Source organism: Aedes aegypti, chromosome 2 (assembly GCF_002204515.2).
Source record: "Aedes aegypti strain LVP_AGWG chromosome 2, AaegL5.0 Primary Assembly, whole genome shotgun sequence".
In the NCBI taxonomy this organism is placed as follows: Eukaryota; Metazoa; Arthropoda; class Insecta; order Diptera; family Culicidae; genus Aedes; species Aedes aegypti.
The window spans coordinates 53,278,797-53,303,631 of record NC_035108.1 but is presented as its reverse complement, the minus strand read 5'-3'; the positions used below and the strand labels follow the sequence as shown (position 1 = coordinate 53,303,631).

The 24,835-nt window shown below is 37.5% G+C and overlaps 2 protein-coding genes across 6 annotated transcripts in view; one reads left to right on the top strand and one right to left on the bottom strand.

The window, feature by feature from the left end:
* Positions 1-24,835, bottom strand: part of LOC5566288 (RNA-binding protein Musashi homolog Rbp6) — a 1,418,593-nt gene that overhangs the window by 1,313,445 nt on the left and 80,313 nt on the right. For all 5 annotated transcript variants that reach the window (XM_021840840.1, XM_021840841.1, XM_021840842.1 and 2 more), the window contains one exon: positions 2,581-2,665. In XM_021840840.1, coding sequence (XP_021696532.1) covers positions 2,581-2,665 — 85 coding nt within the window. The remainder of the gene's footprint in view (positions 1-2,580; positions 2,666-24,835) is intronic.
* Positions 13,717-14,856, top strand: LOC5566287 (fibrinogen-like protein A). Its single transcript, XM_001650619.2, has 3 exons — positions 13,717-13,847; positions 13,918-14,562; positions 14,618-14,856. Exons 1-3 carry the CDS (start codon positions 13,747-13,749, stop codon positions 14,745-14,747), a joined length of 876 nt encoding a protein of 291 aa, XP_001650669.1. The 5' UTR covers positions 13,717-13,746; the 3' UTR covers positions 14,748-14,856.

Below are 24,835 nucleotides of genomic sequence, written 5' to 3'. Positions count from 1 at the left end.
AGCTAATGTTCCGAAAACAAGCATATAACAATTGCTAGAAAAATCTGTCATTAATCACCTGGCAACACCGTCATCCCTTGCAAACATAAACCGTACCGATGCTTAACAAAAATATGCGATAAATCTAATAATAAAACAGAGAAATTCCATTGCCCTTCATTGAATTGTAATGTTTTCTTTTGATATATACGATTGAACAGTTAATTTTGATTTCCAATACTCGTCAATCTACTAAATATCCCATTTGTTTACATAAAAATATGCTTAACACAAATGTTATATATTTTGTTTGTTTGTTTTGAAAATATACATGGAAAGGCGACTACTATTACATCAATGATGATTCTAATGATTCTTTGAGTTACACGCCGCTTCACCTTAAGCAAATAAATTGCCATACAAGCTGGAAAACTTGCATACAAGTTGGCTGAAATAGTCAACTTTTGCATTTTCAACAGCTAATTTCTCAAAAACTAGACGTGCTATGAAATTTCTGAAAATGACAATGGATTCAGCAATCCTTAATTAAGTTAATAGCGGTATTTTGGTGCTTGAGACAAAACCGTGTTCCGCAGTGTAATCTACCGCCTCAATCATATTCATGGTTTTACTACTAACTTGAAGACCAAAATTTGTTTTAAATTTGTCTCAAAAATATTTGAAACTTTTTTTTTTCACTTGACCACAGATTTTACCACAATAAAGCACAGATTTTTCATGCGTCGACCACAGTGGTGTGGCGTAGATACACATCTTCATAGAAAATCCCTTCCCCCAAAAAAAGTGCTCACGTTAACAACCAAAGTCAATTGCTGGACAAATATCAGAACTGTGTCGAAAAGATTAATTGAAAACACGTGCCACTCGAGGGTCCCCTCGTTGGTAAAAATCCCCGCTGAGATGCCATTATCTGGTGCGAGAAGTGCCATTCTGCCCCCTCCTTCCACTTTGACACTTGAGCTCAATCCGACCAAATACCGGCAATAAACGACAAATGATTCCGCTTCCCGCTTCCTCACTTTGATCGAATGCAAGTCCTGGCGATATGCTCTGCGTTGTCATCTGATTAGGTTGTGTCGCTTCCCTTAGAGATCAACCTGCAGATTGAACCTAGGGGGGAACAAATGCTGGAAACCCATAAATCAATTGAGTCAAAGGAAGTTCATATCTACTCTAAAAAGTAGAGTCGTCTCCCAACTTGTCGACCACCAGGAGGATGCATGTGACTTGAAACCCTCCGCACGATAAATTTCCATTTAGGGTGAGACGAACGTCGTCGTTTTTACCGTAGCCGCGTGTTTGTCATCGTGTATTAAAAATGCATCCAAATTGGTGCACGACCAAAAGAAGGGAAACGAGAAGCGGTCGATTGTTGGAAGTGAGCTGGCAGCCATCAATCGTTTTCTCGAGCACATTGATGTGCTGTTTGAGTTTCGGACAGTTTCTTTTTTTATGATACCAAAAGGGTGTCCCCGAATGGACGCACACGAAACTGGGCTTTTCTCACAAATAATAAAAGAGTGTTCCGTTTGTGTCCTTGTGCCTTTCTTGAATGGTTTCTGCAAAACTGTTTCGGAACTTGAACAAGGGGGGACAGTGTCCATCTCCGGAGTTGTTGGTGGATTGTTGGCATAAAGTCGTTTGATATAAAGATGTTTTGCATGAAGGTCGTTTGCCTTAATCATTGTTTGACATAATGATCATTTTGTAAAATAGCTGTTTGGAAAAATGCATTTTGTAAAATGGCCAAATTTACAGGTCACTGTATAATTTACATATTTTGGTACCAACAGACCATTATGTCAATCGACCTTATATCAAACGACTTTATGTCAAATGATCTACCACCCTTGTCTATGTGTTTTGTAAGCGCTCACAATTCTTGACTTCTTTCTTCTCAGGTGAGCCATTGTCCGATTCCAGAAGTGGAATTAAAATGAATAATAGAAATATATGGCCTCCCAGGGGATGGTTTAGTTAAGAGTTATGTTTGCTTTGGAGAATGTTGTTCAACTGTGACACATGAACATCTGTAACCATTTGCATACCGGTGAAAATGGGACGAATTGTTTGGAACTGAAGTAGAAAAAAAAATGTGTTCAATATTGAACAAACTAACTAACAGCATTTTTTTTTTATTTCGAGGAAAGTTTCCCAGAGACAAACACGACTAAACTGTTGATCCTTAAAGTGGATTCGCTCTCTATCGGATCATCAAGGCATCAAACAGGTCCACATTCGCAGCATAATTGAAAACAAATAAAAACCGGATTATTATTTCGAGGCACCCACGAGTGTGTGTCCTTCCTACTAAAAAAAGAGTGCCCACATTACCCACAACGAAGAACGTGTGTCGGAAAACGCAATCCAAAAGTCAACTCGCTGAATAAAAGATGAAGATCTCGCCTCTGATTTTTATTGTTTCGGTTTTTCCGTGTGGATTTAGGACACAATAGCATCTGACAACACCACAAAATTGAGTGATTTGAAATTCATGTGTGTGCGTTACCGATTTCCGTGGTAAAGGTTTTAAATTCTAAGGATTAGAATTAATGCGCTGTTTGGCACTGGAAAGCTTACCTTTTTGCCATCTAATTCGTGTGTACCATGTGCTAATACTTTGTCTACGCTGGCGGGGTCGCCGAATGTGATGAAGCCAAACCCTCTGGAATAGAAAAAAGTGGTAGAAGGAGAACATCATTAGGGAATTGCTTTTAAGGAAAACGCATTGGTTAAACAGCTATATGAACAGTAATACGAGATGACAAAATACTTATGAAAAAACATTTTGAATGATAAACTTTGGTTTATTAAGACTGTACCAGATGTGGCCAATCGGCCTCAATGCCCTGAAGAACCGACCATAAATTTATTAGATACAAAACTGTTTCAATTCTTGAAAAGTAGAGATGTTTATCCAATTTAATTGTTTATCAAAAAGTGATGCGTTTTTCTTAAAATTATTTGATATAGTGGCCACACTATAAACGATTCCGGAGATTATCTGGGATTTGAAATATGCCTACCTTTACAGGCACAAAAACACAGCACCTTTTTTACCTGACCCAGTGACCCACCGGAATAACTACGGCCACATTCTTTAGCCACTTTTAGAACCAAAATATAGGTACGAGTATACTGACAAAAAATAACTGAAATTCGTTAAGTTATTAGAGATTTTTTATCTTTTACTCAGGCCTGAGTGGTTACAGAAATCCAATATTGTAAAAAATGGCGAAAATTTATTTCGGAAATGTTTAAAAACAAACAGTTTTACTGAAAAGTGTTATTCAACAAATTTGTGTGTATTATCAAAAGGCACGATTTTGCAGCGAGGCATATTGTTCTATTAAAATTATATCTAGTGGAGATGCAGAGGTATGCTCGGTCTCTAGTAACAACGGTTTTCTAACTAATATTCCTTCTCTTCCCCGATGACCGTAAGGACGTGGCCGTTATTGACTTGTAATATCTGCTCTCGATTTGTGCGCATTAAAGAATAGTAAGCTAATCTCCATTCATTCATTTCCTGTGCAACTTCAATTGTTCTGGTCAATCACGGAGTAGCAACTACGAATTGTACGGATATCTATGCTCATGCTCATGCTCAAAATTTGATTGCGATATCTGAGAAGATTGTTTACGAAAATCTCTGAGTTCCAGCTAAGTTTATTAGAAATGGTGAGCTGGTTTCATAGCTATAACAACACATTTTTTACTTGGTTACGCTACGTTTCTCTGATTTTCAAACAAATCTTGGATAATTCGCTACTAAATGTGCCGATATAATCCCTTCTTCATGGTTCATTTAATTTATATGTGCACATACCTCTCTTTTTTCGTCATTATTAAGAATAGCCTTTGCAAAGTTCGACATTAATAATTATTTAAACTTCTACCAATGTCTTTTCACTGCTAGACAAAAATGTGAAACTAGATTAAGTAAGAGTCGTATATTTGTATTATCCATGGATCGCATCACCGACCAAAAATAACTCCCAGATCTTTTTTTCCTTCACTAATCAACATCCTTCCCTTGGTGATTATGGAGATGTAGAGGTATTCTAAGTCTACAGAAGCAAAAATCATTACACCCTAACATTCCTTCTCCATCCCAGCTGACTTAAAGGACATGGCCTGCGCCGTTATTTATCAATAATATTAAACCTACTGACATGTGCACTTTAAGAGTAAGTGAAACGTCTCATCCCTGATTTTTTTGGATCAAAGTGCATGTACAGTACATGTACAGTAGAGTGCGGTTTATTTTTTGAAAGTTCTCAAAACCAAAAATTGTGTGTTTTTCCATATTCTTCGAATTTAAATCACACAAAAAGGGAAACCTCAAATTTTGAGCCAAAAAAATTAAGATTTAAAGGTGGCGCAAGCGACTTGAAAGAATTGAATTGAATTATCTTTATTATAGAGACTTTCAGCCCTTGGCTGGTTCGTCTCTTCAGCGACTTGATTTTCAGGTTATGATATATGATATTCAGTGAAGTCTTCATCAATTTGTTCTAACTAATTTTGAAGCTCTTAGCATCATTCTCTTTAAAATTAAATTTATGAAAAGCTTGTAGAATATGAAATTTGTCTAAAAACAAAACTCTCAGCTAAAAAACTTTTATTTATTTATACTTTTTACTGAAAATTTTATTTTTGTTTGACCAGAACTTCATGAATCTCCATCCGATTTCAGATCAATTTTAATTCTTTTGAAGCTAATTTATCTCTTTTTTTTTAATTTCGTGTACAAATAATTTAATGAAAAATTGTTTTGGCTTAATTATTCCACAAAAAAAACTATTCAAAAACTCAATTTTTCAATGAAAAAAAATCATATATCTTTGAATTGTTGTTTTTTTGGAAAGTACATTTTTACTGTTTAACCGAAGTTTAGGAAGCATATTGTTATAATAACAAGTGCATTTATTTTTTTTTAATTTCAAGAATATTTAAAAATAAATTATTTAAAAAAAATCTTTTAAGAGAAAACCCAATTGCAGCTTAAATATTAACATTAAACTGACAAAATTTTGAAAAATATGTTATTTTCTATTGATGCTTCAAAGGCATGTAAAATTTGATATCGGTTAAGTGTTCATGAAGTTGTGGTCAACTAAAGATAGCGTTTTGAGTAAAAAAGGGAAAATTTTGTGCAAACTACTTTTAACTAAGATTAGTTTAGATTCTAGACAAATTTTATGTTCTACAAAATTTTATGTTCTACAAAATTTTCATAAATTTGGTTTCGTAGAGAATGATGCTAAGAGATTCAAAACTGGTTAAAAAATAACAAAGTTGTGAAGACTTCACTGAAAGGTATACAGTACCCGATCAACCAGTCTTCACAATTCTTTATAGATCTTTGTCCAACGATGGCGATCGCTAACGATTCAAAACGAATCGATATCGATCGCCATCGAAAATCACTGACTGGTTGACCGGGTAGGGACCCGATTTTGGCAACCCCTCGATGAAATTTAGGCTAACAAAATGGGGAACCTGACAAAATTGGGTCATTTTTTTGTTTATGTTTTTTCAAATTTTTAGGTTTTTTTTTTAATTCTCTCAAAGTGGCATCAGTAATTGCCTTGAAGGCCTTCTTGAAATTTATCTAAGTATCATTAATAGAATATTTCAATTGGAGATTGCAATATAAATCAAGCCTGATTGTATGGTAGTCTCTTTAAATTTTATATTATAAAATCATGACGTAATTATTGCATAAATACGAGTGCTGGAGACAATACTTGAAGAATTTAAACAGACAGAAGGCAGGAGGCATTGTCATTGCCCCCTCTGGCTACGCCCATTCGTGCATGACATTGAACATCATCATCATCATCAGTATTAATGTAAACGTGGTAAAACATAACGAAGACATTTTTTTTAATTTTTAGCACAGTAGCACAGATGTCATAATTTAGTCAGAATAACTCTTATATGACTGGATCTTGTCATAAAAGAGTTATTCTGTCTCAATTATAACATGTGTGCTACTCGGGTAGGCTGTCAGTACTGTATTTCATAGCTTGAAAGTTCACTTTCAAGTCACTTGGACCACTTCAATATTTTTGTCTCAAAATTTGAGGTTTCCCTTTTTTATGTGATTTGAATTCAGAAGAGCACACGCAATTCTGGTTTTTGAGAAGTTTCGAAAAATTAACCGCACCCTAATGTACAGTCATTCTTTGCTTGCTATGCTTTTAGGTTGCCATATATCAGTGAATATGTGGACAAATTTCCAAGAAATGGCAGTCAATTGTCTTAAAAGGTCAGTACAACTAGCTTGGATGTATTTGCAAAATTATTTATTTTAATCTGATCTATTTGAGCTACTCGGATTTAAAATCAAAGTATTCAGAATATGAGACAGAAGGAACACAGTGTTGTGCATATGGAACCGAGTGTTGTTGTGTAAAACTAATACATAATAGAAGGACTTACAGATACAAATTCCAAAGAAATTGAATATTTTAAAAAGCTGATGGATAACTGCCAGATGCATTTGAAGTCATGGCTAGAAAAGAGTATTCCAAACAAGGTCCTTTATTTCTTGTTAGTGAGAATATCTTGTGGATTTCTGAAAATATTGAACAAATTCGTGTGGATTCCACCCAGTTCCAACAAATTCTGGAGATTCCTGGAAAATTTGAAGGGGGTCCTAATAGACCGTTCTCGGGCTTCTGAGAATCCTGTCGAGATCCAAAGGATTTTATCAATCCCGAGTGATCTACAGATATGGGATTCATATAGAAATTCTCAGTGGGAACTAAAGAATTACTGCGATGTTAATGGTATCCTGAGTACATCTAATGTGGTTCAAAAATAAAATTACTACTGAAGCATGGAGCCTTGAGGTTCTTAGTGGAATCCTTGAATTTCTTTTGTGATGCTGGTTATTTGGTTTTTGAGAATACTGTGCACCTCAAGTGATCCCTATCGAACTATCGGGAATTCTTGAAGTTCATATGAGATTTTTTAGCGGAATCTTGTGGATTCTGTTAGGATTCCTAATGAAATCTGGGGAGCAGTAGCTCGATCTTAAATGCCTCTCTAAGACTCTTGAATATTTACGTGGAAGTCTTCAACATTTTAAGCAGCTCCTATGCAATATCCTGTGAATATCTAGCAGGTGCTTGAGACCCTCATCAATGATTCCAAGCGTGTTTCTTATGAAATCTTGACGATTCCTAGTGGGTCCCTCGGATCGTCTTGAGCATAATTAAGGCTTTGACCACTTGCGGCCCGAAAGCCTCAGATTGAACGGCACTGACTAGGAACTGTTGTATTCGTTGAAAAAAGCAATTACATACAATTATCTGTTAAACCTTTTGGGTGTGTACTCAAATCAAAGTTCTTCAAGGAATAAAAAAAAGGGCTGGAAGGTTCAGATAAATGCGTCTTAAATAATTTACTTAGAATATCACTTGAACTACTTCAGGAGATCCTGGAAGTTTTAAATCTCTGAAAGGAGCTATTAGCCCCTTAACTAGCAACATAATTGTTTTACCACATAAAAATATTTAAATCGCCATAATATTTTTTTTTCACTATAACTTTCTCGATTTTTGAAAATTTCTTCAAAAGCTTCTGTTTTAAGAAACTTGAAAAAGAGAAAAGCATTGAGAATCAGTCATCTGGTCCAGTAGATTTTCCAAAACTCCTTGTGGAACCGATGTGTAGCCATGACCCACGTAAATATCTCAAGCACAGAATTTTTCTCATATTCGGTTATGCGCTTTGTTGATAATAGACTGTTGTATAAAAAAATAAAGCGAATCGGTGCAACCGTTTTTGAGTTATAAGCTTTGCAGTATAACGATCTCAAAGCTTAAAAAAACACTATTTTGTAATTGGTCGTTTTTTAGCGATAACTAAACCGAACCTTATGATTTTTTGGAAGAAACTCCTTACTAACAGCATTGATTTGTTTTTTTTTGATAAATAGACTAACAAGAAAATGGCGGCTAACGGAGTTTTATATAGAACATGCCGGTCCCATGAAATTTCGGAATATCTTCAAAACGAAGTAGCCATTGTTTAAAAGAACGAATGATCCGTGGCTCTTTTTTAATGAGAGTCAGTTCATTGGGTCAGCACGGTTCAGACAAAAAGTGACCCGGAAAATGGACGAACCGATTCTTTTCCCCTATTTTTCTTCGATTGTTCTTCAGCATTATTATAACGCTTGACACGTGGTTTGCTTTGCGCGCCACAGCATACATCCAAAGAAGAAGAATTTAGCATATTTGTGAGAAATCGGCCGATAGGTACTCATGAGTTTCTGGAGAAAAATGTACGAAGAATGAGAGAGAGAAATAAACGAAAAGTACGATGCATATAGCGCAACAGAGAGTGAACTGCTCTTTTCTCCGTTCGCTCGGTTCAGTTCGCTCTTCCTTTGCGAGCGACTGAGTCACTGAACCGTTCAAAAGATCCGGTTCACTAAAATGAGTGATTCAGATTGGATCCGTTCACTTTAATGAACCGTTTTGCCTATCTCTATTACGAACGTTTATTTAGCAATCACAGGTGTTATTTTGTAATACAGTGGGATTCCGTTTTTGGCATGCTCCGTTTTTGGCACCCCCCCCCCCCCCCCCCCCCCCATTTTTGGCAACAAAGTGGATTCGTTGTTGGCAACAGTTTTGAATACCGTTTAAATTTTTTAATTTTAGTAAATCTTATTGTGTTGTTTGTTCTAATCATGTGAATAGCAAGTCGAACTCATACCAACTACATTCCTGAGCTCTATTCTCGTCGATGGGGAATATCCCATCAACTACTAAGAACGTGATCCCGGCTATTTACTTCGGGATGGTCTTTTGTCATGCATTCGCAACGCTTCATGAGGGCATTTATCTCCACCAGCGTCTTAACTAGAGAACAACCTCTTTTATTAGGCATTCATACTGAGTGACCAGCCTACTTGAGTCTGCCAATGTGTGATACACTTAATAAAACCATTGGAAGAAATGGTCTGTAAAGAGTTGAATTCGCGAATTATAGAAAGCAACTTAATTATAAATCGTTAATGTATGGAATGCTGCTTAATTATAAATCGTTGATAAACGGTTTGAAACCAAACGGATAGAAAGACTGATATTTGTAAGTAGATATGAAGTAACATTTAGTCAAAAGATTTCAATAAATCTAATTAGTTTAGGCTGATCAACATGGAACGGACTGTCGATCTGCTATAAGAAAATATTGAATCACTTCCAACATTTCAACACGAGTGATTCTTCTTTATCTCTTATGATTTCTAGGGTATCCTATTAATCCCTAGCGGGACAATATGGATTTCTAGTGGTATTTTTAGTAGTTTTGGATACATTTTTGGGGATTTTGAAAAGGTTTCCAAAGTAATTTGAGAAACGTAGATGGTAGCCTAAGAATAATCAACTTTTGAAAATTTTCAGCAATATCGTAGCAAAATCCTTACATGTTAATTTCTAGCGTATTCCTGATCAAGTTCCTGAAAATTCTAGGTGGGACCCTGCGGATTCCTAGCAAGATGCTACAGAGCCCTAGTGTGTTCCTGAAGATTCGTTACGAGCACCCGAAAATATGATAAGAATTTTTTATTTTGATTTTCGTTGATTGTGTAGGTTTATAACATATATCACGCTCAATTCAAATCATTCCATACGACAATGATAAGAAGCTTGTTTGTGTATTCTACAAAATAACAAACCACCTTTACCTTTATTAGATTTATTTTTTGATTACTGTAGTACATTGAAATATGACTTCGCCATGTAAGACAATCATATTATCATATTTTTTTAGTAACCTTCTTCATGTACTAAAGCAAAAAAGTTTTGTTATGTACTAGTCAGAGTAAGACTTTGATTGTCGCATGCTCCTATGATGAACTTAACACTTTCACAAATCACATCTAGTTGTTAAAATATAAGAAAACTCGGTCTCAGAGGTTGGAGAAGATGTTAGAAAACTTGTTTCAAATGTAGGCTTAATTTTGAAGCAATTGCATTTTTTAATGTGCTTCAATAATCCGTAATACAGGTTTATACACACATTTTGAAAAAGAAATGTGTGCCTTCAGTTAGGGACAATTTAGATTAACAAGGGTTCATCGTTTTTCAGCAATACAGAGCCGCTTATCATACTCAAATGAAACGTGAAACACTTTTCTACCGCAAACAGTTTAAGGTAAACTATGATAAGCTCTCCAGCATATCAGATATAAACACTTTGTACAATTCATCAAGTGCAAATGTTCGAGACAAAGTATGTTAAGAATTTTACCAGATTATTGAAGTTTTAGAAGCTTTCATCATAAAGTTATTCAACTGGATTACCACATGATAAATTCAGAAAATAGGCTTTCAAATTCTTTTTTTTTTGTAAAGAGGAATGGACAGATTAAAATTGAGTACCGTTTTGTCTCAAATTCCGAACAGACTCATATTCCGAACACTCGGTTTTTGTATGGCGATTTGGTTGAAATGTTTCGCTGAAATATGTCACCAAATAACAAGAAAATGGTAGTCAATTGCAATTCAATTTTAACGTCTCCAATATAATTTATACCGCGGGAGTAGTGATGATTCTCTATTTTGAGACCAGTAGAACAAGCTCATATTAATTAATTTGCCAAATTATTCATTTGAATACGATTTATTCGTGCTGTTCGGAATTTGAATCAAGGTGTTCGGAATATGAGACAGAATAAACACAGTGTTCGGCATTTGAATCAAAATGTTGTTCCATACTTTTACGTAAAAACAATATTAAAACTAATAAAATCAACATTATTATTGGTACACCCAATAGCTAACCGTTAGACTTTGCGAAGAAATTAAAATCAACACAAATATCAGCTAATTTATGTCAATCAGATGCATTTGAAGTCCTTGTTGACCTTAAGTGTTCGGAATATGAGTCAAAACGGTACATATAAACCAAAATTCATGTTCTTAAAAGAAAGAATGAATAGATTAACTTGAATGTAAAATTAGCTATTTGATTTTATTTTCCATTTAACAACTAATGGTACGATGATTTTTACATTTTTATCGGCCATACTTTAATTTCTGCAAACAATTTGGTAAGAACCTTAGAGGAATAACTCGCACATCTATTCGCCTTTATGGACTTATTGTGCAATAATAAGACTAATATGGAGCGTCGTGGCAGTGTACACAGGATGACAAACAAGACATAAGTTAGTTGAAAGTGGTTCCGAATAGTCATGTACCAACGACAATATAAACATAGGACATTTAAAGTTAGACCAAATACTATACAAAAAACGACACAATCCCCGTGTCGAAACGTTGGGTTGAAATAAAACTCGTTTTAATCATTCCAAGACTGCGTAGCTGTAAATTGCACAATTAAAATATACAGTCGATTGCTCCACAAAATTCCAAACTCTTTTACCATAATTTTTCAGAGAGGTGCATAGAAATTCACAAATGATTGTAATATCTTCTTTGTTTTCATTTTCTTCTTCTTTGCATTACCTCCTCACTGTGACAGAGACAGATTCTCAGCTTGATGTTCGATCGTGTGGCTAGGTCAGGAAAATCAAGGTTATATCCATTATGAAGAGATCCTGGACCGACCGGGAATCCATCCCACCTTAAGCCATCCCACCTTAAGCATGACTTTGCTTTGTACCGCGGACTCTAACCACTCGGCTTAGGATAATTCAAAAATTGATAATTGAATAGTAGATAAACCCGCTGTGTTTATGGGAAACTAAAGCAGCCGGCAATAGTCGCACTTACATGATAAGTTCGAAGCGTTCTGTTGGATTCATGCATTACCGAGCATGCGTTGAACAGACAGACCACCCAGACAACCAAAATGTGCGCATAACGAAATCACCTGGAGGCTTTGTATGTGCAAAATTTTACTTATAAGATGTCGCGAAAAGGCCTTCTACCTACAAAAGTGGAGGCGATATACGTACATATATTATGTGATGAACAATAGCATACAGTGCGAGTGTATAAATTTTCTACCGAACTAACCTGTAATCTTATGCGACTTAACTTATGATAACGAATGCTAATTTGACAGCTGCTACGGATTGATTCGACTTAGGGGAAGACGGGGTAAGAGCGCCCGCCGGGGTAAGACGGACCACCTTCAGTTTGACATGAAAATTGAAATTTTCCTATAAGTTCTTGAAGCACTTTCCATAAACACAAGATTTTTGACATTTCGGAGTATTTAGTGTGATATTTAAATCAAAATTTTCATAACAAATGTCAAAAACAAAGTTTCTGCTCGTCGATATTGAATTTGATCTTAATTTAACAGATGCTTACTTAAGGATTTTGAAAGGGATTTTTTTGGAAAAACATAACAAATTACCCGTCCATGCTTTAACAGAAATGTGAAATATACTTCCGTGAAGTGAAATATGAATTGTAAATATTAAGCTTTGAAATAAGGCCATAGTTGTGAAAATTGCGCAAGCGGGGTAAAACCGAGCACTGTTGACGGGGTAAGACTGCCACCCCTAATTTGTATCAAATAACTGTGTAAACCATATTCAAAGTTTTAACTACGTTGTACATTACTGTTCAAGTGAAATGAAATCAATTTTGTGAAAAATACAAGCCAAATCCGCATAGTTTTTCCAAAACATGGGTGTTTTAAGGTAATAATAAGTATACATTTAAGTTTTTTGAAATAATTAACCATAAAAATAATTCAATATTCACGTTAATCAATGTAGAATTCATAAAACATTATACTTTTGCGAATCACAGGGAACTGATATATTTTTTCGCAAAATTGTGTACGTAAATCGTGGTGGTCGCTCTTACCCCGTGGGTGGGCGGTTTTACCCCGTCGCTAAAAATAATCGTGATAAGACATCACTTTTTAAAAGCTTCAAGAAATAAATATTTTTTAGATATACAACACCTGTGATATTTTTTGATCACGCCTAAGGCTTCAAAAAACGACATGCTGCGTCGAAAAAGGATATATTAATTCTTGATTTTGACATATTAATTAAATTGCTTAGGCGGGCGGTCTTACCCCGTCTTCCCCTACTTTGTACGACTGTACGGGACGAAACAAAATGTACAAATGAACTCAGAAAAAAAGCGTTTTATACGAGCAAACTCTCCAATCTTTGATGCGACTTCTGGTTGTCTGGGCAAGCCATGAAATAAAACAATTTATCTAGAACGAACATCTAAATCTGTGGAGGTTCCGGCCTCTGGAACCATTAATCGAAAGGCCCAAAATAATCCAAAGCTTCGTTAAATGTGCAGCTGAAGAGCGGTCAAAATTTGTTTTCGGTTGAAGATCTACTAGAATTCCCAGGGCATAAAAATCTTACTGCTTACCTCGCGATTTACAATTGCTGCATCTTAATGCTTAAAAAATCTTGTAATGAAGGATAGTTAAATTGTATCGTGCTAATGGTTCATATATGGACAATCTACTGTTGCTACAGAATAGAATAGAAACAAATATACGGCGAAGCAAATAATAGCGCCTCTGTCCAATGGTTCGACGTCGATTAATGGGATGCGGTGCTACTGCAACTTCATTATAGTAGCAATGTTTGCTCTGCATTAATCATTGTCAAGGGATTATGAAATGATGAACTGGACAACTACGATTCACGCTGAGCTTTTTAAAATGTATCAGCTCACATCTTCAAATATGTTCGGAACGAAGTTCAATCTATAAAAGGAAATCAGTTGAAAGTTGTGTACATTCGATAGGATAGTTTCCAGCAAGATGAATCGTCAACTGTGGATAATCATTTTCGCCATCTTGTGCGTAGCTCAGGCCGAGGAAGACAATCCTACTACGGAGAAAATGGAAGAACTTGGAATCGCGTATGTTTTCTTAACACATTCCATTTTCATGCGAGTTGAAAATAAGTTAATAAGACTTCTTCTTCTGCAGAACAATCAACAACTTCACCAGGGAGTTCTACAGTTACGTAGAAGCGGTCAGTCAGGTACTCGCGGATCTGGAACTCACCACCACGGCCAGCATTACTCAGATCAAGCATCGCATCAAACATCTGCTTCAAGAAAAATGCAATCTGTGTTCGGCCAAAGCCGAAGGCCCTGCCTTAGATCAAGGCTACGTGACCACAAGTAACGGATCGGTAATCCCAGTATCCTACGAGCAGACACGCTTCGGAGGCGGATGGATCGTTTTGATGCAACGATACGATGGAACGGTTCGGTTCAACCGGTCTTGGGCCGAGTATCGCGACGGATTCGGAATGGTCGGTCACGAGTTTTGGTTGGGACTGGAGCGAATCCACCAGATGACGAAGGACGCAGAGTACGAGCTGATGATCGAGATGCAGGATTTTGAGGGCAACTACAAATACGCGGGGTACGATGCGTTTGCTGTGGGACCGGAAGAAGAGCGGTATCCTTTGGCAAAAGTGGGTAAGTTCAATAAAACGGCATATGTGGATTCTTTCGGAAAACACCGAGGATATGGATTTTCAACGTATGACAACGATGACAATGGGTGTTCGAACCAGTATGGGCGAGGAGGATGGTGGTATTACCGGAAATCGTGCTTCGGAGCGTGAGTATGGCTGTGATGGATGATTGATGTGAAGTAATGTGGACTATGTTTTTAGGAGCCTTACTGGTATATGGCAGAACAAGCAAGATTGGAAATCGATTAGTTGGGTGTGGTTTTCGACTGAGAAGAAGCAGGTACCGCTGAAGTTTGCGAGAATGATGATGCGCTTGAAAACGGCTGAATAGTGTTGAACGTGATGTTAAGGACCAGAGAGGATACAATCTTGTAAATTATGTTGGATTGTGATCATTATTTTAATATAATTAAAAAAGTGGCTTGAAACACTCTATCATACACAAGTTTTTTATTTCTTCAATATAGACAAAATAACTGACCATACCTATCGAAGTGTTCATAGAACACTGAGACATGAAATAGGCTCTGACTCTGTAGGGAAGCAATTCCACAAAGAAGTGAAAGCTGGTCATAGAAGTATTACATTAAAATTTCCCCAGAAATTCAGGAAGAATTCCTCCAAAAGTTCTAGATGGTATTTATTTCTCCAAATATCAGGAAGACTATTGTTGAAAGCCTATGAAAGCTTCTCCCAGTAGCCTGAGAATGGCTTGTGCCAGAGCTAAAATTATCATAATTTCTTCCAGAAACGCAGATAGTTTATTTCCTCAAGCCCTGAAAGACTTCCTCTAGCAGTTCTAAAATATTTCTTTCAATCACTTTTAAAAGCAAAAATGCTCAGAAAGAACTACCGAAAAGCTAAACATTACATATAATTTGCAATTGGATTAGATGGACAAATTGATGTGAAGATTTGCGAAAAAGTTACACGTCTTCTCAGTGAGAATCGAACTCACGACTCCCCGATCTCTAGTTGGGGCGTGTTACCACTACGCCATGAGAGGACTCATGAACGCAGAAGTTAACCTGAATTCGATTTCAGCTCAATAATCACGTGGTCCTTTTTCGCAAAGTGCACCCCTTTCGGAAGAATTAGATGCCCATCCAAACACAACGCTTTCTATATATATCCAATGCCTAGCCCGAGAGCGCATTGTTTTTTAGGTATAGGAATAGCACACTACACTAGCCAGCAACTGCGCTGGCTGAGGTATCTATTGTGTGGGCTTCCAATGGGTCGCGACGTTCTCAAACGACCGGTTACGGAACATGAGTCCGTTTCGCAAATCTTCACATCAATTTGTCCATCTAATCCAATCGCAAATTATATGTAATGTTTAGCTTTTCGGTAGTTGTTAAACTTCCACTCGGCTGGTTAGCCGTAAACCACGATTCATAATTAAAAACAAGTATTCATCAGGGCGTCACGGAAAGCTTCTCCAAAAATACGAAAAGAAATGTTAGAAACCCTGGAAGATATCTTTGAAGATACGCACAAGGCACTGGTAGGCTGGAAGATCTTGAAGGTTTCTCACGGAGGCTCAAGAAGCAGTCCTCCGGTTGCAGAGGAATACTTGCCCCGTAAACTCATTAGGATTATTTCTGATTCATTGATAGAACTGCTTTGCGGAAGCTGTAAAGGGCTATGTTTTAAGTCCCTTTTAACATATCCCAGTAGGATTTTTCAGGACCCCTAGAACTATTTTTCCTCACGATTACCTTGTTACCGTTTAGGTTCGTTACCCTAAAAGAGGAACCATAACACAGCGAGATTGGTTCGCTCTTGCGAAACAGAATAAGAAAGCAGCCTAGTGGAGTTTTTTTTTTCAAGTTTGCAGTTACGTTACATTACTGTCAACTATCCAAAACATCTTGGCTAAGAGGTCACCGAAGAACGTGCGCGGCACTTACTCAAATCTTAGCTAGTCTAGATTCAGGGATATACGAAGCGAGATGAGGTCAGAAACCGCACGCATTTTAAATCCGGACAACATCGTGCAGAACATGGGCCAGCATGAAAGCTCTTGGAATGCGGTGAACAGAGGGATAACGCAGACTTTCGCTGCAAAGGAGGTGGCGTGAAGACCAGAGAGCGCCGAGCCGCGATCAGAGTAGGCTTCCGTCGGAGACTAGATCGAGTAGTGCGGGCGTAGCGTAGAATCGGTAATAAGTGTTCGGGACGCCTGCAAACCGGAGGTCATCCTTTAACCGGGATTGCAGAAACGACCCAGATATTTGACCGACCAATGTCGCGGATGAGTGCACCCCTGGGGTCTAGCAGAGTAAATCGCGGAACAGTACCTACAAATGGTCGTCGTCAGGATCCTATAAACTGGAAGAATCCTTCTCCCGGAATCGCAGGACCGACCTCGGAATCTGCACGGATAGCATCGGTTAGGGAGATCTTCCGCCACCGGGGAAATCTTCGTCAGAGAAGGATCGATACACCGCCGGGGACTACTTTGAGAAGTACGTAACACATCACCGGCTTTGGCGCCAGTGAACCGGAAGTCATCCTCTAACCGGAATCACTGAACCGAACTCGGCATCCAACTGGTCTACCAGGAGAGCTCGAAAAGCAGCATCAGAGAACGAGTCGTCGTAGAGTAGCGAAGTGTACATGAGCGTCCAATAGAGGTTCAGCAGGGCTATGATGTGAAACTAGCAGAAGAGTAAAATGCGTCGTCGCACAGAAAGCTGTACAAAGCCCCGGCGGGATTCAACTGCCAGGGACCAGCGGTTTTGACGACGTTAAGCTCCAACAGCGAACTAGCAGAACAGCTTGAGATGGAGGCTGACGAAGTGCATGAGCCGTGGCAACACACAACAGGCCAAGCTACTGAAGTTTGTTTGTGCTGTACTGTAAAACTAAGCACTGAATATTATAAGTAACATCAATAAATTATCAATAATTAAGAGAAGATCTCGTGTTGTGTTCTCAATCAGAATCCAAACAAATCCTGAAAGAATGTATTGAGATGCAAAGCAGAGAGTTAGAGAGCTCAGTGGAGTGAGGGTAACAACCAAATGCTCTAGAAAGCTGTGGAGCTGTTCAAGACATTACTCAGAAGATTTCTAGAAAGGTTATCGTTCCAGAAGCTATCATTCAAAATCTCTGGTAAGCTTCTCGCAGAATACTGAAGCTTTGGAAAGCTTAGAGAGGCGCCTTAGGCACCCGAAAGCAATGCCCAGAAAGCACCTTCTTTAATGTTCAAAAACTTTGTTCCAAAGCTTTTTGAACGCATATCTATAAAATCCTGGAATATTTATTTCAAGTTTCCTGGAATGTTTTTCCATAAACATGGAATACTCAAAAGGCTTTTCTTGAAAGTGCTACCATAACTCGCTTCTCAAGTCGTCACCAGGTAAACCTCAATAGAACCCCAATTATTACATTATTATTATTGTTTGCTATGACTGGGAGCTCCTAGAATAGTTTCAAAAGCTTCAAAAGCTATCTTCCTCCAATGGATCTGGAAATCTGTTTGTTGAAGTCTGTGATGTTAATTCCAAAACATCGAAAGGCTTATAACATTGGCAAGTTTCTCTCAGAAGCTCCAAGATATCCTTAATGGTATTTGTTTAAGCTCTGTTCGGTACCTTTCAGAATCTATGGAAGGCTCCTCTCAGAATATCTGGCGTGTTTTGGGAAATTCGTGGAAAATGTTTCCCAACAACCTCAAAAGGCTTCTCTTAGAAACCAGAAAGCAGTTCCAAGAAGTAATCTTCCAACGTTTTCACCAGTTTTTTTTTTACAATGTCCTTGGAAGACGTGACCTAGAAGCCCTGGTTTTTCTGGAATCCTTGGTAGATTGTTTTAAGTACTTTAACTTGGTGGAAAATCTGAGGAACCAAAGAAGGTTTCTCCCAGGAGCATTGGATGGTTATTTCAGTATACCTTGATCACATTTCTATTGCAATTGGAAATCCTCGATGGACTATTAGAGACTTCTCCAAAAACTCTAAAATGGTTTTATCTGATTCCTTAGTGTAGCCTTGTGTTATATGTACTTTTCGACCCCTCTGAACACCCCTTTTTCCACTGGGATGGATGATATTGGCAATATTAAACTGTCAAAGTCACGTGATGTTCATGACATTTAACAGCTCTGATATGGACACTTTGGCATCCAGGTTTAGCATTTGATACTGTCTGACAGGGCTGACAATCTTTGACGAACTTCATCCAAAATAATCAACAAACAACAATCCTCCATTTCTTTTGCTCCTCTTTCTCAAATGGAGAAGACGTTTAGTGTTTATTCGCTTGCTACACACCAGACGACGGATGCCATCACAGAAATGCTTGTATTGGCGGTGGGTGAAACAAAGGAAGTTTACTTGTTCGTCATGACGCTAATCCTATGTGATGGTTCACTGGAGCAAATAGTCATCCCATGCTCGTTGAGTGACGAAGACAATTTCCTTGTCAACAACGACTGTAAAAAATCTTTTAATTTTTTTTCCAGAAATGTTTACATCCTTTCGTGGATTCTTCCAGAGATAACACAAACAACTATACAGCCAAACCTCTTTTTGCGCTTACTTTTTTATACGCTCCCTCTTTTTACGCTCGAAATTCAAAATGACGCTCCCTCTTTTTACGCTCCATATATTCCATTTACGCTCCTGCCTGATAACGATCCACAAGAACCAATTTAGTAGCGTATTTTTGGAACGGGATCGATGAGTAGATGCCGGAAATCGATGTCTGATGCCATTTTGGAATCCAAGATGGCGACTTCCGGTTTGTGAAAATCACTTGAAACCCACTAAATATGGGTATTTTTGGTACGTGACCGATGCATTGATGGCGGAAATCGATGTCTAGCACCATTTTGGAATCCAAGATGACGACTTCCTGTGTTTTAATCGATTTTCCCCGTTCCAAAATCAAACCGGAAGTCACAATCTCGGATTCCAGAATGGCGTGAGACATCGATTTCCGGCATATACTCTTCTGTCCCGTTCCATATATAGCAATATTGCATGGGTTTCAAGTGATTTTCACAAACTGGAAGTCGGCATCTTAAGTTCCAAAATGGCGTCGGACATCGATTTCCGGCATCTACTCATCGGTCCCGCTTCAAAAATGGTGGGTTTCGAGTGATTTTCCCAAACCGGAAGTCACCATCTTGGATTCAAAATGGCGTTGGACATCGATTTACGTCATCTACTCTTCGTCCCGTTTCTAAAATACCCATATATCGTGGGTATCAAGTTATTTTCACAAACCGGAAGCCGCCATCTTGAATTCAAAATGGCATCGGACATCGATTTCCGTCATCTACCCATCGGTCCTGTTCCAAAAATATCCATTTATAGTGGGTTTCAAGTGATTTTTACAAACCGGAAGTCGCCATCTTGGATTCAAAATAGCGTCAAAATTCGATTTCCGTCATCTACAAATCGGTCCCGTTCCAAAAATACCCATATTTAGTGGGTTTAAAGTGATTTTCCCCAACCGGAAGTCACCATCTTGAATTCAAATTGGCGCCTAACATCGATTTCCGTCATCTACTCTTCGGTCCCGTTCCAAAAATTCCCATATTTCGTGGGTTTCAAGTTATTTTCACAAACCGGAAGTTGCCATCTTGGATTCAAAATGGCATCAGACTATGGTTTACGTCATCCCTATTGATACCCTTGAGAAGTACCACGGATAAACCCCACCTCTTCGCAAAACTTCGCGAGAAAAAAATATATGCTTTATTACGCCTCTAATTTTTTTTTACGCTCAAAATTCCAACTTACGCTCCCTCCTTTTGCGCTCCGATTCTTTTTGCGCTCCCCCAGTTAGGGGCGCAAAAAGAGGTTTGGCTGTACCAAGAATTAAGAATTCGATCAGCAAAATCACTAAAAAGGTTCATATAAGAACTTCTCTACAGGTTTCTCAGAGGCTCGACTTGGCAATTTTATAAGTAAAGATTAAAAATGCGACAAATTGTTTTGGGTGTAACTTTTTATTGCGTGGGTGAAAATTAACGAAATTTTGGGTAATACTAATTTGGAGTGTACACAGTTAAAAATAATGAAGATTACACGTCATGTAAACTTCATTTATGCGATGTAAATACAACTTCATGTAAATTTAATTCTGGAATCATGTAAATATGTGTTATATGTCACGTAATCACTCAGGATCCTGCTGGATTACATGACATATAATTGAAGTTTACATGACATATCATGTAAATATCCATGATAAACCACGCTCCAATTATGTGCATTATATGTCTCAGAAATTTACTCGTTTCGTTCGAACTGTGTAATGTTTACGTGTGAAAAATTTCACCTGTCAAGTAGTTTTTAAGATGCACTCAAAACAAGAAGAGCTACGCCACCAAATTTTGGGCGCAGTGATCGATAATCCTGGTCAGTCGCACAGATGAATCGGAAAAAGGCTTGGAATCCACCATTCCACAGTGTCCCACGTTTTGAAAATGTTCCAGGAAAAAATACCATCGAGCGGCGCGCAGGAAGCAGTCGCAAACCGAAAAGGGATACCAAGAGGAGGCGTGGAATATAAGGCAGTACTTTAAGAATAACCCGAACCTTTCCACCCGAGACGTGACCAAAAAGGTCAATTCCTCGAAGTGATTCGTCCAGCAGACCATGAAGTAGGCTGTGCTACGTGTTTTTAAGGTTAGGAAGGCGCCAAACTGTACTGACAAGCAAAACACGGTGGCCAAATTGCGTGCGCGGAAGTTGTACCGTGAGTGGCTGGTCAAGCCAGGCTGTCTCGTCATGAACGACGAGATATACATCAAGGCGGACACCAAACAAATACCCGGCCTCAACTTTTTTATCAGTAGGGTTTTGTTCTTCTTCGTCGTAAGCGCTACTATTCGTCGTAGCAAACTTTAAATGTTCCACTACGGCGGATATTCTAACTTACCTGCAACATAGATTCATTATCCAAGTGTAATTTTGTGAAAGCTGTTATAGTTTGTACACTTGTACACCAAAAATGCAATAAAACTACTGTATTTCGGTAAATAACTTCAGTTCAATAATCCAATTTGCACTTTTTCACCGAAATCGCATGGACGAACACGATTTGAGAGAAATGCTTAGCGATCGACTGAGCCACATCACTTTCCAACACAAGTTTCTTCCCGCCCCCGTGGGTGACTTGCTTCGCCGGGCACTTATTTTCACTATGGAAAACCTTCGTACTTCTTCACTGAAGGATTTCATCACAATCACATGCCGTAATACTTCAATAAATCACCAAATTTTACGAAATTTCCTCAACCGCCGCGTATAATTGAGAATGTAAACAAAGTTTAATCCGTCGTACTGAGAAAAATAGCTTGTGCGCATCAATGTGTGCACGATGCTCGACGTAAAAATACGGTTCCTTTGATTGTGTTGTTTTCGCTGCACTGTGAGCAAATGCCATAATTGTACGGTCAAAAGGAATTGTGTTCATATGTTTGGGCTGAATTTTGATAACGAACAATGAATTTTAAAGGAAAATGGTATATTCCATCATGCTGAAGGAATGGAGGGAGATGCCAGTAGATCTATATATTCTAGTAAAACATTTTATTATAGCGTTGATATGTTGTGTTTTAACCATTCAATACACACAGTGAGCCGTAAGTTGTGAGACGAATCTGGAAACTGATTGCGACGGAGTTGAAAACGATACGACGGACTGAGAATACGGTAAGATGCATTTTCTTTGCATTATTTCCACAAAGAGATCAAGATTTATCAAAATGTTATTGTACAATGCTAAAGCCGTTTTGAGAAAGAATTGTTTGGCATCGGTTTGTGTCAGCATCATTCACTGCAATACTGGGAAAACTGCAGTTCTCACTGATCAATGCTTAATACGATGGATACTAGCACATCACCCTATGTCCCGCATCAAGGTTCTGGAAAAGTTCCGGAAGAGAAAGATGGACAAATTCGCGAAGAAGTACCTGTTGTGGCAGGTGATCTGCGAGTACGGACGGTACAACAAGCCGTTCGTTACAACCGGCACCTAAACGGGCAGATTTATCGAGAAGAATGCTAGCAGAGGCGCTTGCTGCCCTTCCTCCGCTCTCACCGTGGTCCCACGCTGTTCTGGCCCGATCTCGCTTCGTGTAATTACGCAAAGCTTGTAATGGATTGGTACAAAGCAAAGGGCGTTAATGTGGTCCCGAAGGAGGCAAGCCCGACAAAAACACCAGAATTTTGTCCGATTGAAAAGTTTTGGGCGATAATGAAGAAGAAGTTGAAGAAAAGTGGAAAAACATTCAAAACCAATGAAGCTTTCAAGAAAAACTGGTAGAAATCGGGTAAGAAAGATGGGCAAAGCCTCGCCCAAGATCTCATGAACAGTGTTAAGAGAAATGTACGAGCATTTAGCTTGGGGGAGGAAATCCAATAAATAAATTATGCCAAAACATAGTTTTTCATCCCTGAAAATTTTAGAAGTCGATTTAAAATGAATTTTTGATAATAATTTTTGTGTGTCTCGTTTTTCCCGAGTCCAGCATTCCAGAAATTTATGCGGAGGAACGAATTTTTAAAAGCATTCGATAAAAAATCATCCTGTAGTTTGTTAGAGAATTTCATCAAAAGTTTCACAAAAAATCTTTCAGATAATACTCCATAGATTTATCCACAGTTTTTTTTTAAATATATCCCTTGCGGAAATTCATGTAATCCCAGAAGTCATATATTGATAATTTTCTTTTGAATTCTGCGGATAAGATTTTGTAGTATTCTTAGAGAAATTCATTTATTAATTCTAACTATAAAACCTAGAGGAAGCATTGGATGAAGTCCTAAAAAAATCATCTGGTGTTTATCTGAAAGAATTCGTATTTCAATGTTTAGAGGAACTCTGACAAGCATTATGAACTAATAAATGCGAAAAGTTTTCTACAGAAACATTCCAAAACAACTTCCTAATAAATCCATTCAGGAGTTTTTTTAGGTATAACTCTTGAAAATACGTCGGAAAAACCTCCAAAAATCCTCCAAGAATTCATCGTGGTTTTTCTTTTCTATGAATATCTCCTGCAGAAATTTATGGAATCCAATAAGTAATTTTATTTTGTTTCTACACATCAATTTCTGGTAATGTTATAAGAGATATTCATAAATTAAACAAAAATAAAAGCAGATGAAAGTGATGGATGAAGTCCAGAAAAATATCTGAACTATTTTATTATGTATCCTTGAAAGAATTCCTGTTTCAATATTTGGACGAATTCTAAAAAAAAATATTTTAGGGAGGTTACAAGTTTAACTTCTGGACAAACTTTGGTATACTATCTTGAAGAAACCATGACATATCACTTAAGGTACTTCGGGTTAAATTCTTGAAGTCCTTGAGAATTTCCAAGTATCGGATTTTTTTTATGAATTTCTGATGAACTTTTAAAGAAACCTTAAAAATTACTCCAGGGATGATTTCTAGATTAAATTCATAGAAAAACCTCTTGCGATATTATTGCAAGAATTGTCTATGATTTTTTGTGTGATACCTGGGGTACTGCTCAGAATAATCCGAGTAGGAATGCTTCGAAAAACTCCAATGCTAAAAATTATCTTTGGAATACCTTAAAATTACAAAAAGGAAATTAATGGACTATCATTAGAGTAATCACTTGGAAAATCCTAGAGCTTTAAGCAAAATTTACTGAGATATTGCAGAATTTATTTAAATTATGCATTCATTCTGGAAGTTAAATGGAATTTCTGGAAATATTTCCAAAAGAGTTCTTGAAGGAGTTCTAAGACAATTTTTTGAACAAACTTTTTGATTAGTTACAAATCTAGATGATCATTCCAAGATAACTTGACCGATGCTTGGCAAAAACATTTTGAGTTTCATAACAGTTGTTGTGGCAGATTCCTTGCAAGATCCATCGCGGATTGTAGATTCAACCTTCGCATATTTTCTGGTAAAGCTTTTGGCAGATATCACAGCGTAACAAAAATGACTTTTTTGCGTGTCTCAAGGATCAAATTATGTGTCTCTAGTAGATTTGGGGTTGCTGAATCTGGTGCCATTCTCAGAAATGTTCCAGCACGTCACAATTTTTAGCTACAGGTCGCCAAAGTTGTATAAAACACTGGTTTTATTAATGTTTACGTGAAATTTAAAGTACAATTTATCATACTTTTTTGTAATCTAATCCACCAAACGTGCAAAATAGAACTTGAACTTTCATTTCAGACATAATTTGATTGAAATTGCGCGATTAAATTTCGATTAAACCGATTTTTTCAACATGCTTGCAGTCTCCATACAAAATTCTTCGTTTCTTCTATATGGCAAAATACAACAATTCTCTAAACCATCAAAAAATAACTTTTCCGTATCGATAGTAATACAAACTTTGATGATATGTATTGTTATACATATAAAGTTTAAATTCTGTGGCAAATTAAGCCAATATATTACCTT

Bases quoted from the DNA above. Each gene is read 5' to 3' on its own strand.
- LOC5566287 (XM_001650619.2), top strand. From the start codon at position 13,747: ATGAATCGTCAACTGTGGATAATCATTTTCGCCATCTTGTGCGTAGCT. The intron at 13,848-13,917 runs GTATGTTTTCTT...CTTCTTCTGCAG, and splicing joins ATGGAAGAACTTGGAATCGC to AACAATCAACAACTTCACCA. The intron at 14,563-14,617 runs GTGAGTATGGCT...CTATGTTTTTAG, and splicing joins CGGAAATCGTGCTTCGGAGC to GAGCCTTACTGGTATATGGC.